At 40.3% G+C, this 17,024-nt stretch overlaps 1 protein-coding gene across 2 annotated transcripts in view; it reads left to right on the top strand.

Moving 5' to 3' along the window:
* The first annotated feature begins 650 nt into the window (after nt 1–650).
* The window catches only part of wnt7bb (wingless-type MMTV integration site family, member 7Bb), a 42,067-nt gene continuing 25,693 nt past the window's right edge, over nt 651–17,024 (top strand). The window contains exons 1-2 of one of the 2 annotated variants that reach the window (XM_088416771.1): nt 651–1,102; nt 12,292–12,518. In XM_088416771.1, the coding sequence (XP_088272897.1) occupies nt 1,035–1,102; nt 12,292–12,518 (295 nt within the window). In that variant the 5' untranslated portion in view covers nt 651–1,034. Of the gene's footprint in view, nt 1,103–5,411; nt 5,801–12,291; nt 12,519–17,024 lie in introns of those variants that run through there. The other variant, XM_088416770.1, reaches the window with a different exon arrangement.

Raw genomic sequence — 17,024 nt, 5'->3', positions numbered from 1 at the left:
AGTTTTCTTTTTTTTGTTTTTCGTCCCCAAAATGCTTAGAAAGAAAACAAAAGTAGAACGATTGTCCTCTGAAGAGTGCTACACACACTTTGAACAGCAGGGGGAGTCTTGTGACGTACACGCACATACGCAAACCCGCTTGGCTCACATCTGCTCAGAATTCAACCACAATCAAGCCCGAGTGATGGGAACGTTTTCTTTTTTTTTTCCCACTCAATGCAATTTATGTCGCTTTGCGCACAATTTATCACCAATCAGCTTGAATGACACATCCTGAATGACTTCTCCCGCATTTCTGACGCCAGTTCTGCGTTCTTCTCATTATTATTATTAGTCATTATTGTTATTATTAGTCACGCTGCCGCTTTGTGGAACACGGATTCCACTTGCGCCTTCTGGCTTGGTGGGGCGTGCTTATTGTGGCGCAAGAAGAAAAAAAAAGCCGCAAAGGCGACAAAAAGGGCCCCCCTCTCTCTCTTTGTGTTGTATATAAAGGGCATCATTTCGCATCATCACTTTGTTGTGTTGCAACAAGGCGAGCGTGGACGCAAAGCCCGGCCCCATTATTATCTGCATATCCACGCGTGGAAGGAGGAGGGAGGAGGAGGAGGAGGAGGAGGAGGAGGGGGAGGAGGAGAAGAAGGCGTGCACCTCTCCACCAAAGCTTTCCTTACCTGTGCTGGCTGCAGGAGACCATGGAGTTAATTTAAAGAAAGGTGCACAAGGGAAACTTAATTAGAGCCCCTAAAAAAAGTTTAAAAAGACGGAACGCGTGTTTCCGTTTAATTCCCGCACATTTCACCTGCTGCTTTTTTTGGGGGGACCGGACCGGACCATGGACTGCACCCTTGGGACGGTTTTACGCGAGCTGGGTGCCGCGGGAAAGAGTCGCCATGCGTGCATGTGGAAGGGTTAGTTCGTTAGTTAGTTAGTTAGTTAGTTACTTAGTTAGCTGGTTAAAATAGTTGGTAGGATCGTGGTGAACGCATCCAGTACGTTCCAGTGCATGGCCCACGGACGGAGTGGCAACGACCATGCACGAGCCCCTCCGAAGCTGGACCCCCGTATTGCTGTGTTTGGGCATCATCTACCTCAGGCTCGGGTGAGTTGCGTGCAACGGAGCCACTAAACCAATTTTGTGATCGGCAGAAGCAACCGAATTGATCAGCGAGCTTTCGAGTCGTGTCATTCCAACTGCTGTCTGCAGCCATGCATACCTTTTTTTTTTTTCTTTAATAGCACCGCGCCAGAGTTGTATTTCCACATTCCATCGGCCCAGACTGAGTTTTTACCTGTTTAGCTTTAACTCTCCTCATCCCTCCCCTCACCGCCTCCGCTCACTTTTTGAGAACACACAAGAAGACACGCACGCAGCGGTATGAGGAATCGCTATAGGAACAATTTACGCTAACGTGCTTAATAAGAGGGTAGATTGTTGCACTTTAAGGGCAGGAGTCTCCGTACTTTACAAACCGGTCATTAATGGTAAAGAACACGTCAAGGTATTTGATAATAGCGCACGGCGCTCTGGGAATGTCAAAACACATCATTAAAAGTGAGCTGGAACTCATTTTGGGGCAAAAAATAAGCAGGTGTGCTCCTATAGGATAGTGGTTTTCTAATGGAGGTTCCCTGGGGATATGCAAAGGCATGTATGTGATATTCTAGCAGGGTTTCCGCAGCAATCGGCAAATTTAATGCGACGCTTTTAAATGCCGTGACGGGAGCAGAACACGTTCTTTTCGAAATAAGAGCAAATTAATTGGCACATGAGGCGACGTTGCTAAATTGACTAAAGTAACTATATATATATATATATATATATATATATATATATATATATATATATATATATATATATATATATATATATATATATATATATATATTGTAATCAAAAATGCTGTGTTTGAGGGTAGGGGGACTCTATTTAAAATAAGGATTTCACCGCAGGGGCAACATCATAAAAAAAAGAAAAAGCTGAGTCAATTGCATAGTGTACCAACTCATTCTTTCGTTCTTGAATTTTTTTTTTTTTTCAAATCGTCTCCGAACAATATTGTCTTGTGTTTTGGATAGTTCTAGATGAAAAAAATCCCATAGACCCAGCCTATTATTTGTGTCCACTTTTGTGGACATTTGATTTTAATCTAGATCTTATTGGAAATTGGATACTTCCAAGTATAGGACCACTTGGGCTTTTCGTCTTGTGTGTTTTGATGGGATGCAATTAGCTTAGCTGTCTTATTGAGACAAAAGTGAACATAAATCAATTTTATATATATATATATATATATATATATATATATATATATATATATATATATATATATATATATATATATATTAAATGCCGTGACGGAGCAGAACATGTTCTTTTCGAATTAAGAGCAAATTAATTGGAACATGAAGCGATGTTGCTGAATTGACTAAAGTGACTCCTTTGCAAAAACATCAGGCGAACAAGAAATAAAATAGATGATGTTACACAATATATATAGGCCCTGTGGCATTATAGGGAACTTGCTGTGATTTTAGCATTTAGCTTACAAAGATATTCAAACATATAACTACTAGATCTCCTACGTTTCCATTTTATTCATAGTTTTCTGCGGTGTAAAAAGCGTAGTCTATTTGACCGAGCAGAAAATCCACCTGCCGCACTGGACTATTTTGCTTGGTGTTGCAAAATATAAACATCGCTAGATGTTTGTAATGCAGCCCGCTGGGCATCCTCTGGTTATTTGTTTATGCAGGTGTACCTAATGTTGTGGCTGGCGGTGAGTGTCTAGCCAGATATTAAGCTCATGTGGAGTGGAGCATGAAACACACTTCAAGCTCCACAGATGCTCATATCACATGACAGTGTACTTCCAATGTGTGTGTGTGTGTGTGTTTGTGTGTGTGTGTGTGTGTGTGTGTGGCGCTCTTACAATGTTTACCAAGCCCGACCATTTAGCTCATTCCTTCCATCCCTTTACTTTCACTAAATCTTTCATTGTACCCTCTTCATTTACGACGACTGGAGCCTGCAGGTGTTGACTGATAGGCCCATAGCAACACACTCACACATGCAGACGCGCGCACACACACACACACACACACACAGAAAAAAAACTCAAATCTGGCCGACTATTTGATTTTCCTGCATCGGTTCTTGAACGTCTTGACATGAGTACATGGTTATATTATTCGTATTACGGCATGCCCGGGCCTTCCCGTTTGATTATTTACAATAAATCGACAAGAGAATTGGTGAGAAATTGCTCGAAAAATTGTTTTGATGCAGGTGCAGCGTTTTCCTGAATTTCTGCCTTCATTCGGACATCAAAACAGAATTGGTTTTCTTGGAAAACAGCACATCGCCACGGCAACAGCATGAAAAGAAATGGAATGTTTTCATTAACTTTTTATATTACACATCTTTAGATGAAACATGTAGCGTTTCAAGACAATAGGATACATTTTCTTGGGAGAATTTCATTGAAAAGTAAAGTCATTAAGAGTCTACAAAAAAATGCCAACAAATTCCAAGATAAATCCCAATGACGGACTTCCTGTTAGCTTTAGCATATGGCTCCAAACAACTCATTTGTACCCTATGGGTTGCTATATATGCCTCCCTATTTTCCTGGATTAGGACAAAATGTACAATTGTCCTCGTCAGTGACATTTTGGGACCAAAAAATTTTCTCAGAAATATTATACGTTAGATGCTGAAACGTAATTGCGAGCCAAAACAAAATTGCCAACAGTGTAGGGTCTCACTGGCCCCACCCACAAAGGCCATTTGGAAAAATATCCATACGTTTATCTGTGTATAGCAACTTTAAAACAGATTATTTCTTTGCTATTTCCAACATGAAAAATTTGGTGAGTTTTCATTCATGTTTAGCCACTCAAAAATGTGATTTCACATGGAGAAAAATAATGACGTACGCAGGCTAGCAGCGATAACCCAATCAGAGAACGTTAAATTATACACACAGTTCATACGGCAACAGTGATGAACCAATCACAGAACATTAAGTAATACGTGAAGAGATTACGCTGAAAGCGATGAACCAATCGGTGAGCATTATGTAGTTCGCACACTACGTATGCAAGCAGTGGTAAACCGGAAAATATTACGTAATATGTACAGTAAAAACACTGGCAGCAATAAACAATTCAGAGAAAATTAGATATAAACGTACGTATGCTCGCAACGATAAACCAATCATAGAACGTTACCTAGTACGTGAAGAGATTACGCTGGCAGCGAAGAACCAATCAGAGAACATTACGCAGTACTACAGTACGTACGCTGGCAGCGGTAAACCAGTAAACATTACGTAATAATATACAGTAAATATGCTAGCACCGATAAACCAATCATAGAACGATACGTAATACGTGAAGAGATTACGCTGGCAGCGATGAACCAATCAGAGAACATTACGTGGTACTACAGTATGTACGCTGGCAGCGGTAAACCAGTAAACATTACGTAATAATGTACAGTAAATATGCTAGCACTGATAAACCAATCATAGAACGATACGTAATACGTGAAGAGATTACGCTGGCAGTGATGAACCAATCAGAGAACATTACGTAGTACTACAGTACGTAAACTGGCAGCGGTAAACCAATAAACATTACGTAATAGGTACAGTAAATACGGTGGCAGCGATGAACCAATCAGAGAACATTACGTGGTACTATAGTATGTACGCTGGCAGCGGTAAACCAGTAAAACATTACATAATAAGTACAGTAAATAAGGTGGCAGCGATGAACCAATCGGAGAACATTACACAATACGTACAGTACATACGTTGGTAGCGGTAAGAGAACGTTACGTATGTTCTCGTTTGAGCATGTGCTTATAATATGGTGCAACCTATGTATGGGTTAAGTATGAAAATAGTCCCCATAGATGCGCCGCATTTTCACAAAGCATCGTCAAGAAAAATAGCTGGGGCCGGATTCTAAACAAATTGGGCCGTGTGTGGCCCTCAGGCCATATTTTACCCACCCCTCAAAACCGCATCTTTTTCAAAGAGGGCTTTTAAGCAGAATAACGCAACTTTGTGCTATTTTAGCTGCCTGGTTGGTACGGGAATATTTGTAGTATTCCAGTCTATATAACACCAACTTGTGGATGCAGACTGACTCATCCTGCCCCCGAAAAATGTGCTGATTTGAACCCCTCCTTTTTTTTTTGCGCGCGAGCAAGGAGTTGCGATGACGGTGTTTGTTGAAGTTTGGGAGGGATTTTGTGAGGGGGTGCGTTGGGTCGATGATGAATGAAAGCTCGGATCAGTGTCACCCCCCACCCCCCCTCCCGCCCCCCCTTCCTATTGTCCCGCCGTGGCAAAGTGGGCGGACTGCAGTCGTCTTCGGCCGCCCAATGGCAGCCGCGACTGCGGAGCCGAGCGCGCACAGGCACTTTTCTGCCATGCGAGGTCCCTGAACGCATCACCCGCCACCAGAACCATCGCAGCGGAGACATGTCAGAGCCCACCCCGGCCCCGGTTCCGAACACTCGGCCGCAGCTGCTCGAAGCGGCGTGACTCGAGTGTTGGATATTTATTTTTTTTTAAAAGCGAGAACTGGGAATTAAAAGCGGAGGAGTTTTTATTTAAAATTTTCAATATTATCATCTTTTTTTTTTTTTTTTTTTGCACATTTTGTGTGAGGCGCCTGAGCCGCTTTGGCTCCTCCATGTCATCATGATTCTGCTCTCGTCGCGCAGTGTTCTGCTGTCAGTCTACTACCCGCAGATTTTCCTCATCCTCACCAGCGGCAGCTACCTGTAAGTCCAATTAACACGCCCGCTTTTGGATGAAAAAAAACCCAAAACAAAAACTGCCGCATCTTTCACTTCACTTTTTTTTCTTTGCATGACTAAATATCACAATGAAAAAAATAGAGCCAAACTTCTTTTTTGCGTGCCGGTTTCGTTTTGGCCACAGAGTGGCAGAGATGTTCAAGAACAAAAAAGTCGACGAGTGTTATCTTATGACCTCAGCGTCCCAGTGAGTCCATTCATCACTTGATTGACACCCTAATGCCCCGCGTGGCTTTTAATTAAACACCGATCATCCCAGCAGGATCCGGACTTGCAAAGTCATTACTAAGCTATCTTTCGCTTTTTTTTTCTTGTTTTCTCGCTTTTCTGCCCGCTTCCTCTGCTGCCCAGAGACCCCAAACCTGCTGCTAAAATAGATGTGTGGTTTTTTTGGTTCTTGTTTTTTTTTTTTTTCTTCCCCAAGTTAAAAGTGGGCTCACTGCATGTGCACAGTCATAGCTTGCACATTGAAGTCATAAACGGGTTGTTTATTTGGATTATGCAAGTTTCCTGTTGGGGTAGCATGGTGGTGGAGTGGTTGGCACGGTTCTGGGTTTGAATCCTACCTTCATGATTCTTTGAAGACTAACTTGTCTGTTGGTGGTTTGTGGATGTGTGCTGTGTTTGTCTGGCGACCAGTCCGGGGTGTGACCTTATGTGTGACCCTAACGGACCTTGCGCAGAACATCACGCAAGTAAACCTGATGACATAAGATCATGTTATTGCTAGATTGTGTGAATGTAATGGTATATATATTTTGGTCTCATTCTGTCTGATAATATTTGCCCCTAGCAACTATTGTTGTTGTTGGACAGGCAATTGAGGGGTGTACTGTGCACAGAGTACTCGATACTTCATGGAGTAACATGTGATTTTAAAACAGTTTCTGTAGGTATTAGGATTAGTAATTTTATGCTTTTTTAAGTTGTGGCAGGAGCGGTACATTTTTCTTTTCGAATTAAGAGCGAATTCATTGGAACATGAACCAGGGATGCCCTTTATTCACTGTTAAAAATGCTCATTTGAGTACTAGTCGACACTGAGAGGAGACACATCATTTTTTTTAATGAGATGCTTTCATTCACATATTAAGACATTAGAGCAGCGTTTCTCAAATGAGGGTACAAAAAGACACTTCAGGAAGTAATGTGAGGTTTTAAAAGGGTTCCTGTAGGCATAAGGATTCGTAATTTAAAGCTTTTTAATGTTTTGGCAGCAACAATACGTTTTTCTTTTCAAATTAGAAGCAAATTAATTGGAACATGAAGCAAAAAAAAATCCCCTAAAAAAATAAGCATATTTGGTCACAAAAACAACTTTTGGATTATTAATATCCTCTTGAGACCCACCCTATTCATTTGTGTGGACATTTGATTTCAGTGTATATCTTTTGACTCATCCAAATCACCCTGTTCAATTCTAGTGTCCTCATCCGAGGACCTCCTGGTCTTTTTGATGATGTTTTATGTTTGGGTGGGATGTGATTAAATGTGTTGTTGAGACAAAATGGACACTCTTGGATAATCACTCATTTGGTGCTAGCTAACCTTTTTTCTAGTATTTAAGAAAAAAATATGGTAAATAAATATCTCGGATCAAATGTCTGGACTTTAAAGAAAAAACTGAAAACGCATCATATATATTATGTAGTCAATCTTCATTTAGGGTTGGAACCCGTGCTCTGGCAAAATGATTAATTTCTATCCATTATCCCTCTCAGTATACATTCAAAATTGTGTTGGGTTAGAAAAAAATAACCCAATTACAGGCCGGGAAATGGCAAATCTAATATTTAGGTCAGTTTGACCCAACTTTTGGGGTTATTTTACGCAAAACAACCCCGCTTCCGCCCATCCATCAAGATGAGTGGAAGAGAGCACATCCCATTCAGCTGCCCTAAAGCACAACATTTCCTGCTCTTTGGATGGGGGGGGGGGGGCTCCATCTTAAGTTAAAACGCGTCCCACCCAGGCATGAATTTTGTGAGTGCATTCCTCTGTAAGATTCATGCCTGGGAGCCGAAGCCGTGTCAGTGCGGCTCACATAGCGTTCCATGTGACGAAGGGGAAGGTGGCGGCGACCACGTCCGTCGTGACGTCGGTCGCCCACGCCACACGGTGATGTAAGAGGCTCTCGCTTTGGCGGACGTCCCCTTTTTTTTTTTTTGGGCTGCACTTGTCAGGTCAGGTTGGCAAAGATGTTGAGCGGAATGTGGGCTTCCACTATGACTCACTCGGAGCGGAAGCGGAGTTCCCAACTACTCTCCATCAAAAATTCTGCCTTCCAAAGATAGTACTGCGCAGGTGTTGTTGTACGACTGCGCCGCAGCATACTGAGTTTCTAACGCGAGATTTTAAAAGGATTTCTGCAGGTATCATGATATCCAATGGAGTGTTTTTTATTGCTGTGACGGTACAATTTTCTTTTCAATATTGAAAGCAAATTAATTGGAACATGAAGCAAGTTATTGATAAATTGCGATAAGGTGACTCGTTTCCAAAATGCTGTCTGCCTCTATGTGCGTTCTATACAGATAAACAAGTCATTAGCTAAGATTTTTCAGCCGACAGGACGAGTACAGTTAACTTTTCAAATTAAAAAGAAATAAATTGGAACATGTAGCAAGTTCTTGATAAATTGTCTTGTATGTGCATTCTATGCAGATAAACATTCATTAGGTAAGATTTTTCAGCCGACAGGAAAAGTTCCATTTTCTTTTCAAATTAAAAGCAAATTAATTGGGACATGATTCAAGTTATTGTCAGATTGTGTTTTAGTGACTCCTTTGCAAAATGTTGTCTGCCTTTATTTAAATTCTATACGGTTACACAGTCATTACCGACAATGTTTGAGCCTACAGGAAGAGTACAGTTAACTTTTCAAATTAAAATGAAATAAATTGGAACATGAAGCAAGTTATTGATAAATTGTCTTGTATGTGCATTCTATGCAGATAAACATTCATTAGCTAAGATTTTTCAGCCGACAGGAACAGTTCCATTTTCTTCTCAAATTAAAAGCAAATCAATCGGAACATGATGCAAGTTATTGTCAGATTGTGTTATAGTGACTCCTTCGCAAAATGTTGTATGTCTTTATTTAAATTCTATATGGTTACACAGTCATTACCGACAATGTTTGAGCCTACAGGAAGAGGACAGTTACCTTTTCAAATTAAAATGAAATAAATTGGAACATAAAGCAAGTTATTGATAAATTGTGGTGTACTGACTCCTAAGCAAAATGTTGCATGCCTTCATTTAAGTTCTATAAAGTAACACAATCACATTTTCATTTCAAATTAAAAGCAAATCATTCAGAACATGATGTGAATTACTATTAAATTGTTGTATATTGCAAAATATTTCACGTCCTTGTTTAGGTTCTATACAGTTACACAGTGACGATTTTCAGCCAACAGGAGAGTATATTTTATTTTCAAATTAAAAGCAAATTAAGTGCAGCATGAAGCAAGTTATCGATAGTGTTATAGTGACTCTTTCCCCAGATTTTGCATGTTCTAAACCGATACACAGCCATTAGGGACATTTTTTGCTGACAGGAAGAGTACAGTTTTCTTTTTACAATGAAAGCAAATTAATTGGAACATGATGCAAGTTATTGTCAGATTGTGTTATAGTGACTCCTTTGCAAAATGTTGTATGCCTTTATTTAAGTCCTGAACCATTACACAGTCATTAGGGACTACCTTTCAGCTGACAGGAAGAGGAAGATTTTCTTTTCAAATTAAAAGCAAATTAACCATGTTATTGTTAAATTGTTATGCAAACTCCTTTGCAAAATGTTGTATGGCTTTATTTAAGTCAGGAATGTATTTGTCAGAAAACTGTGTAACATAACAACGAGCATTGATATCAAACGTATAAAAATCAAGAAATTAACAATTGATCACCACCTTGCTTCATGTTACAATTAATTTGCTCTCGATTTGAAAAAAGAACAGCACTGTTCTAGTCACTTCATTAAAAAACATTACGTGCAGAAACCTTGTTAAAATCTCGCAGAATGACCAAAACTAGAGTAAAATAGACTTCAACATTCTATCCGGAACCGTCCGAGATCAACGAAGGACATTTCGTCCAATTCCCGTCTTCCAATCATTCCCGACTTCCCTGAAACCGAATCGGGGGACCGTTTATTGGCAGATTATTGACAAGCGCCTCATTATGGTCGCGTAGAGCCGCTACGGCTCAGTTGGTATCCAGAAACCGCGTTTAAGCAAAGGAGACATTTAGCATGTACCAAAGTGAGCGCCGACACAATGAGTCTGGTTTGTATGGATGGGATGTCGCGGTTGCCAAGGGCGACCGCATATACTGCCGAGGGGTGACGCCGGGGTCGACGGAGCAGCAAGAGGGCAATGAGGTGAACGACACGTACAAGCTAGCAAGCAGGATTTTTTTTTTTTTTTTATGGGCGACTCCGCCGGTTCTTTGTGTCGTGCAAATCGGGAGCTTTGTTGAATTTTTGCAGTTGCATTGTGGGCCGTCGGTAACAGCTGCACTTGGGTTTCATTTACTTCTCCGTCTGGGTGGAAAAAGACGTTGTCACAAAGCGACTTGGAGTCATCCATCAAATGTTTTGCTCTTAATCTCCTACCAAGAGAGTTTTTTTTTTTTTTGAGGGGGGGGGGGGGGGGGGGGTTAAATCCCCACTGGAATAAAAGTCTGGTGTCACGATCCCTCCTGCGTATCCTCGCCGCGTTATAAGCGACGTCATACTTGACTCGGGGGTTTCGCGGGCTAAGTTCTAGCTAGCTTGGACGAGGGGTGTCATCTCATAAACGGCGTTTAATCGCCTTAAGTTTTGATAATGGGCCCCATGTGCTTGTCGTTAATGTAAAATGCTGCAAATGATCATTTTCTTTTACGATAACTGGCTATAAGCGCGAGTCGGCATCATCGTCAGCGTCGGATGTCGTCCGGCATTACGAATCGCAAACGGCGTTTTGGGGGCGAGATAATTTATTGGGTCCCTTTTTTGGCGTTTTCTACGTTTGCGAGGTTTCTTTTTTTTTTTTAGCGTATTTTAAATAAGAGCACATGTGGATGATGATGTCGACATCACTTGCTAGATTACGATACATACAGGATGTTCTCATTCCATATGGCCGCGTTACATCCCGACACACTTGTTCTGGAAGAGTCCAAAAGTTACTCACACTAGGCCATCGCGTCATTTCATAGAACTCTATTGCTCATTTTAATGACTGTGAATTACATCCTCGCCTGGGTTTACGATTGGTTTTCGTCAGAAAATTTAGGGTGTCCTCCAGAAAAATTGGTAGATCTGATGGTCAGGGTTGGCTATGTCTACTGTACAAGATGGTTATGGTGGAAAAACGCCCATTAAAAAACGATCTTAGACGTCTATAGTTGTCAATGGCAGTGAATGAGTGACCCAGTGCAAAAATCTTTGTTTAATACTTTGTGGATATTTTTCTAACAATTGCACTTATTTCCACTGTACAAGATGGTTATGATGAAAAACTGCTCCATTAAAAAACGATCTTAGACGTCAATAATCGTCAATGGCAGTGAATGATTTACCAGTGCAAAAATCTTTTGTTTAATAGTTTGTGGATTATTTCTAACAATTGCACTTATTTCCACTGTACAAGATGGCTATGTTGAAAAACTGCTCCATAAAAAAACGATCTTAGACGTCTATAGTCGTCAATGGCAGTGAATGAGTTACCCAGTGCAAAAATAGTTTTGTTTAATACTTTGTGGATTTTTTCTAACAATTGCACTTATTTCTACTGCACAAAATTGTTATGGTGAAAAACTGCCCCATAAAAATCGTTCTTAGACGTCTATAGTTGTCAATGGCAGTGAATGAGCGACCCAGTGCAAAAATCTTTGTGTTTAATACTTTGTGGATTTTTTCTAACAATTGCACTTATTTCTACTACACAAGATGATTATGGTGAAAAACTGCCCCATTAGACGTCTATAGTCGTCAATGGCAGTGAATGATTTACCCAGTGCAAAAATCTTTTGAATACTTTGCGAATTATTCCTAGTCTGCCTGTCTCTAAATGTGTCCAAATCCGTCCAATCCCTTGATCTTCACATCACAGGGAAAGCATTGAAAAAAACGTTCTAGGGAGCTGAAATTTCACCCAGACGGCGACAACTTGTTAAAGTTCAAAATGACGCCACCGGGATCGCGCCATCCACCGGCTAAAACACTGCGAGATTGACGCGGACGAAAATGACCGAGATCGAAATATAGCACAGGGGTTAAAACCGTTTAAAGGCTTTCATTTTACTATGGAAGGTGCATCAATCAGTGGTTGAAATGAATCTTACTGCGAGTAACCTCACATAAGAGTAAAGTGATCCTTCTTTTGGGAGGAAATTCGAACGTTTTATTCACAGTGTGCGTGCATTCATGTGCGATATTCTTGTTTCTGTCTCGCTCTTGGCAGGGCCCTGTCCTCAGTGGTGGCTCTGGGCGCCAACATCATCTGCAACAAGATTCCCGGGCTGGCACCTCGTCAGCGGGCCATCTGCCAGAGCCGCCCGGACGCCATCATTGTTGTGGGCGAGGGCGCCCAGATGGGCATCAATGAGTGTCAGTATCAGTTCCGCTACGGACGCTGGAACTGTTCGGCGCTGGGCGAGAGGACGGTTTTTGGGCAGGAGCTGCGTGTAGGTCAGTCTGACTTCTATTCGCTAACTGAAGTATGAATAAACGAACAAAAGCTGCTCACTCGTGAAGTGAAACCACCGGCGGCCATCTTACACCGCCGCTCGCTAAGCTAACCTTAGCTAACCTAACCTTAATTTCTAAGAAAATTGTAATTGATATTGAAAAGATTTGTTTGCATCCACCAACAACGAAATGAGAGCAAAAGCCCTTGAGGAAAAAAAAAATGTCAGTAATAACACAAGATGGCTGCCTTCTGGCTTCACAATTGTTGGTTTATTCATAAAATATTTGCTTTTGTTTTTCATGTGGCTTCTCACGGTAACTGCTTTGTCTTATTTGGTACTGCATTATTTGCAATTTTAGTGTAAACTATTCAATTAAATCTAGCGAGCTAGCTAGTTAGACATGTAGCTAGCTGTATAGTGATTAGCTCTTTAGCTAACTACCTAGGTATCTCACTAGCTAACTATATAATTGGTTAATGCGTTAGCTAGCTAGGTAGAGTACTCTAATATTGGAATAGTTAGCTTAGTAGTTGCTAGCTGGCAAGCATTCATGTTCTGTTGTGATGGGAAAACGAAGCCTCATGAACCAAGTGTGATATTTATTTGGCTTCTTGCGGGAACTGCTTTGAAATTTGGTCATTGCTACTGTAGTCTTTGCAATTTTGGTGTGTTCAATAAGTCCGGAAGCTATTTTATAAAATACAGCTAGCTGGCTAGTCAGTTAGGCAGGTAGCGAGCTTTGCAGCTATATGTCCGGGTATTCCTAGCTACCTAGCTAGCTTGGTCATCTTCTAGCTAGTTAGGCAGGTAACTAACTATGTAGCTAGAAACCTAGCTGTACCGAGCTGACTAGCTATGTAGCTTATCAGTTAGCTAGTTGGGCAGGTAACTAGCTATGTAGTTAGATACTTAGCTATACTTAAATGGGTAGCTATAAAGCTAGCTGGCTATGCAGAGTTGTTTAAGAATAGAAAAGCTTGCTTGTTAGGCAGAAGTTTGCTAGCATTTTTATTCTGTAGTGTTCATACACAGGACTTGAGGGCGTATTGAAAGTATTTATGAGTTACAAATCCTTGTTTGTCGAATGAAGCAGGTGCTTTTAAAATCCGAACTGGACCATGTACAAGACTGGCAATAATACAACTGCATTAGCTTTGAGTTGAGCGCTTGCGATCCTGTGGTTATGCTATTCAAACCTCAGACTTTCCATCGCGTCTGGAGGCATCCCATTGTCTGGTTTCGAGGCGCACGAAATGCGCGGCGCTACCAGTCCCTTTGCGGTCTATAAAATGCATCTCTTCAGAGGTCAAACCCAAGCTGCACACATCACACGGTCCAAAACTCAAACCAACAACACACAACACACTCTTTGACGCGCGATTGTGTAACTGTTTGGGTTGGCTCCATACGCAACAGAACTTCGCATGCTACCGATTGCGGCCCATCCTTGTCCTCGAGTGCTGCCTGACTGCAACGGGTCGCTGTGTTTGCGAGCAAAACTCCGCTAAAATCTACGTTTGAAAAATGATATCACAGATGAGAGGACAGCTAATGGTGGCGTTCGAAGACACATCTGTTTTTAATTGGGTGCAGTTGGTTGCTATGCTTCTTTGCGAGAAGCAGACGTTTATGAAAAAAAAAAAAAAGCGCACGCTCGGGTGCATTGTTTTTGTTTTACAATATCTGTCATCTCGCTTTGTGGTCGTTATGTTGCGGCGGGGTCGCGCATTAAACCGAGCGGTTCTGTTTCGAATCTCTTGGTCATTGTTGCGAATGCGCTGCTTTTGGTTTCAATGGCGCTCCTGCGAAAGTTCGACGAGCGCGAATTCTCATCGTTTCCATCGCTACGTGTTGATTTGAGCAAAAGCATTCAGCAGGCCTGCTTTCTGTCCGTTCCGATGCTTCTGCTGCATCTGTGTCAAGTGAGGGTTGTGATGCGTAAGTGGAAGCACCATTCCACCTAAATATCCAAAAATATTTAGTTCATGGTACTTGTCTTTTATGTCAATGAAGCACATTCATTAACAATCGATGGCCACAATCCGCGCTCAGACTAGCTAAGAAGTTAGCCACTACATTCTCTATATATATACAGTGAGTGTGTGTGTGTGTGTGTGTGTGTGTGTGTGTGTGTGTATATATATATATATATATATATATATATATATATATATATATATATATATATATATATATAATTCAAAATTTACTCATGCATATTTTAAAAAACTCTCAAATGATTGACCAACGTGCTGTACAGTAACTAAAATATAAATAATAAAGCTCAAATATAACAATAAAAACTGCAATAAAGTCAATGTAGGGTAGTGTGAGGGTAAAAACAGACATAGCCAAGATTACGCGCATATATATATATATATATATATATATATATATATATATATATATATATATATATATATATATATATATATATATATATATTTACTAAAATAATAAATTTACTAAAAGTTACTAAAATATAAATAATAAAGCTCAAATATAGCAATACAAAATAAACTGCAATAAAGTCAATATAAAAATGAGTTAGAATAAAAGTGAGGGTAAAAACAGAAACATTAAAAACAGAGATTACCCGCATATAGATTGCTAGCTAGCTAGCTAGATAGATAGCTAGATAGCTAGATAGATAGATAGCTGTAAAACTCACAAAATGGGGGAAATGTCCTTAAAGTTTCTGGGAAATTTCTTCGTGTTTCTAAATTGTAAATTTCCCTTGGAAACTAACTAATAGTTGAGGGTGATGTAATGGAAGAGCATTACATTCGAGCATCAAAGGGGAAAATACGTAAAAAAAAAAAAAAAAAATCCAAAACAGTGTGGCCCATCCACTATTTACAGGTAACTTCCCTTTTGGCGACAAAAGAAGACTGACCGCAAGGGCAAACACCTTCCAACTTCCTTCAAACAGCGCACTCCATTTTTACACTGTATCAACACAAAACTGCAAGCATCACTCAACGTGGTTTGTTGTACAAGCAGATTACATTTGAAGTCACAGTAAAGAAAAATCTGTTCGGATTGGTTGAGAGTCGTAAAATTGAGGTCAATGGGTTGTTTGTACGGAGGGATGCTTGGTTAGAGTCAAAATGGCCGCCAACCAGAAAAAAAGTGGCTCAAAGTTGTGGCTGTGTTTTTACGTGTTTGTGTGTGTGTGTGTGTGTGTTATCACTTAGCTTATTTTGTTGATTCCCATCCAGCAGCATGTCCAAGGAAATAAACATGGCACGTCCACACGCTTCATTCAATTGACTTCCTCTGAATAATAGAAACATTTCAAATGTCACTTTTCATCCCTCTGGTTTCTCTTCCTGACATTTAATTGGATATATTTCTCTCTCTAAAAGTGTTAGCTCCTTTAGCACTTCACTTCCTGCTTTCTGTCTTTCATTTCCTGGGTTAACTCAAAAGCCACACCCACTTTTTTCCCCTTCTTTGTAAGATTCGCAAGTTAGTACAATGGTGTAGTGGTATTTTTTTGTATTCTGGACACCTTTTTTTGCTTTAGAATATACTGTATGTTTTTAGCAGTAGCTAGATAGCATTTTTGCTAGGAGAAAGCAGCTAATATGTAAGTAAAATGTTTTGTTGCTTGGTTTGAAATTATGATTGTTGATGGGTTTTATGATGTAAGCTTTTTTGTTTTTTGACCTTGTTTTGTGAAAGCTAATGTGTTTTTAAGAAGATATCTCCACAAAGTAATGTTCGGAGGAGGATTATTGTTAAGTGAAGAAAAAAATGTTGGCAGGATTACTTACGTGTATCTCAGCAATTTTGACTTTATGATTTCTCACAAAGTTTATGAATATTTACTGATACCAGGTATCAGTATCAGCATCGATACCGGCCGTATTTGAAGGTATCTGTACTTACTATGGGAGTTTGCGATCGTTTAACAATCTTGAACAAGAAACTGGAAATCTGAAGACCAGAAAACATTTCTCGCCGTTTTAAAGAAGATGCTGTATTTTGATGCATAAGTCTGTAATGTACTCGTGGTATCGGCATCGAGGACTGAAGCATCGGTATTAATCGGCATTTGTCTGAAAAAAGAAAGTGATATCAAGCGTCCATAAATTGATAGACTGCTAAGAATATAACCTTTTTGGGATCCCAATGATTTACATTTAAATATGTTAGAAATGCCCACGAAAATCTGTTGTCAGCCACAGCTCACACTCACACACTGACTCTATTGTGCAACACATCGTAGATTATCTATACATTTTCTTCTTTCTTTTTTTATGTTTTAAAAACATTTCAAATGTTAAAAGCTTGTGGCAGCATGTTTTATTTTTTGAAACTATCTTTTCCGACGTACTGGGAGCAGGAAGACTCCTAATCATGCTGAAAGACAAGAAATGACGGGTGTTGTATACGCGTGTTTATAGTTGTTGATTAGGTATTTGAGTCCAATCCAACGTGAGATGAAGCTCTCTGGTGCGGTAGACAGGGAGGCTACGCATTCACTTTTGGCAGCATT

The sequence above is a fragment of the Hippichthys cyanospilos genome, chromosome 6 (assembly GCF_059441005.1).
Source record: "Hippichthys cyanospilos isolate Australia breed blue-spotted pipefish chromosome 6, RoL_Hcya_1.0, whole genome shotgun sequence".
In the NCBI taxonomy this organism is placed as follows: Eukaryota; Metazoa; Chordata; class Actinopteri; order Syngnathiformes; family Syngnathidae; genus Hippichthys; species Hippichthys cyanospilos.
This window is presented reverse-complemented; position numbering and strand designations above follow the sequence as displayed.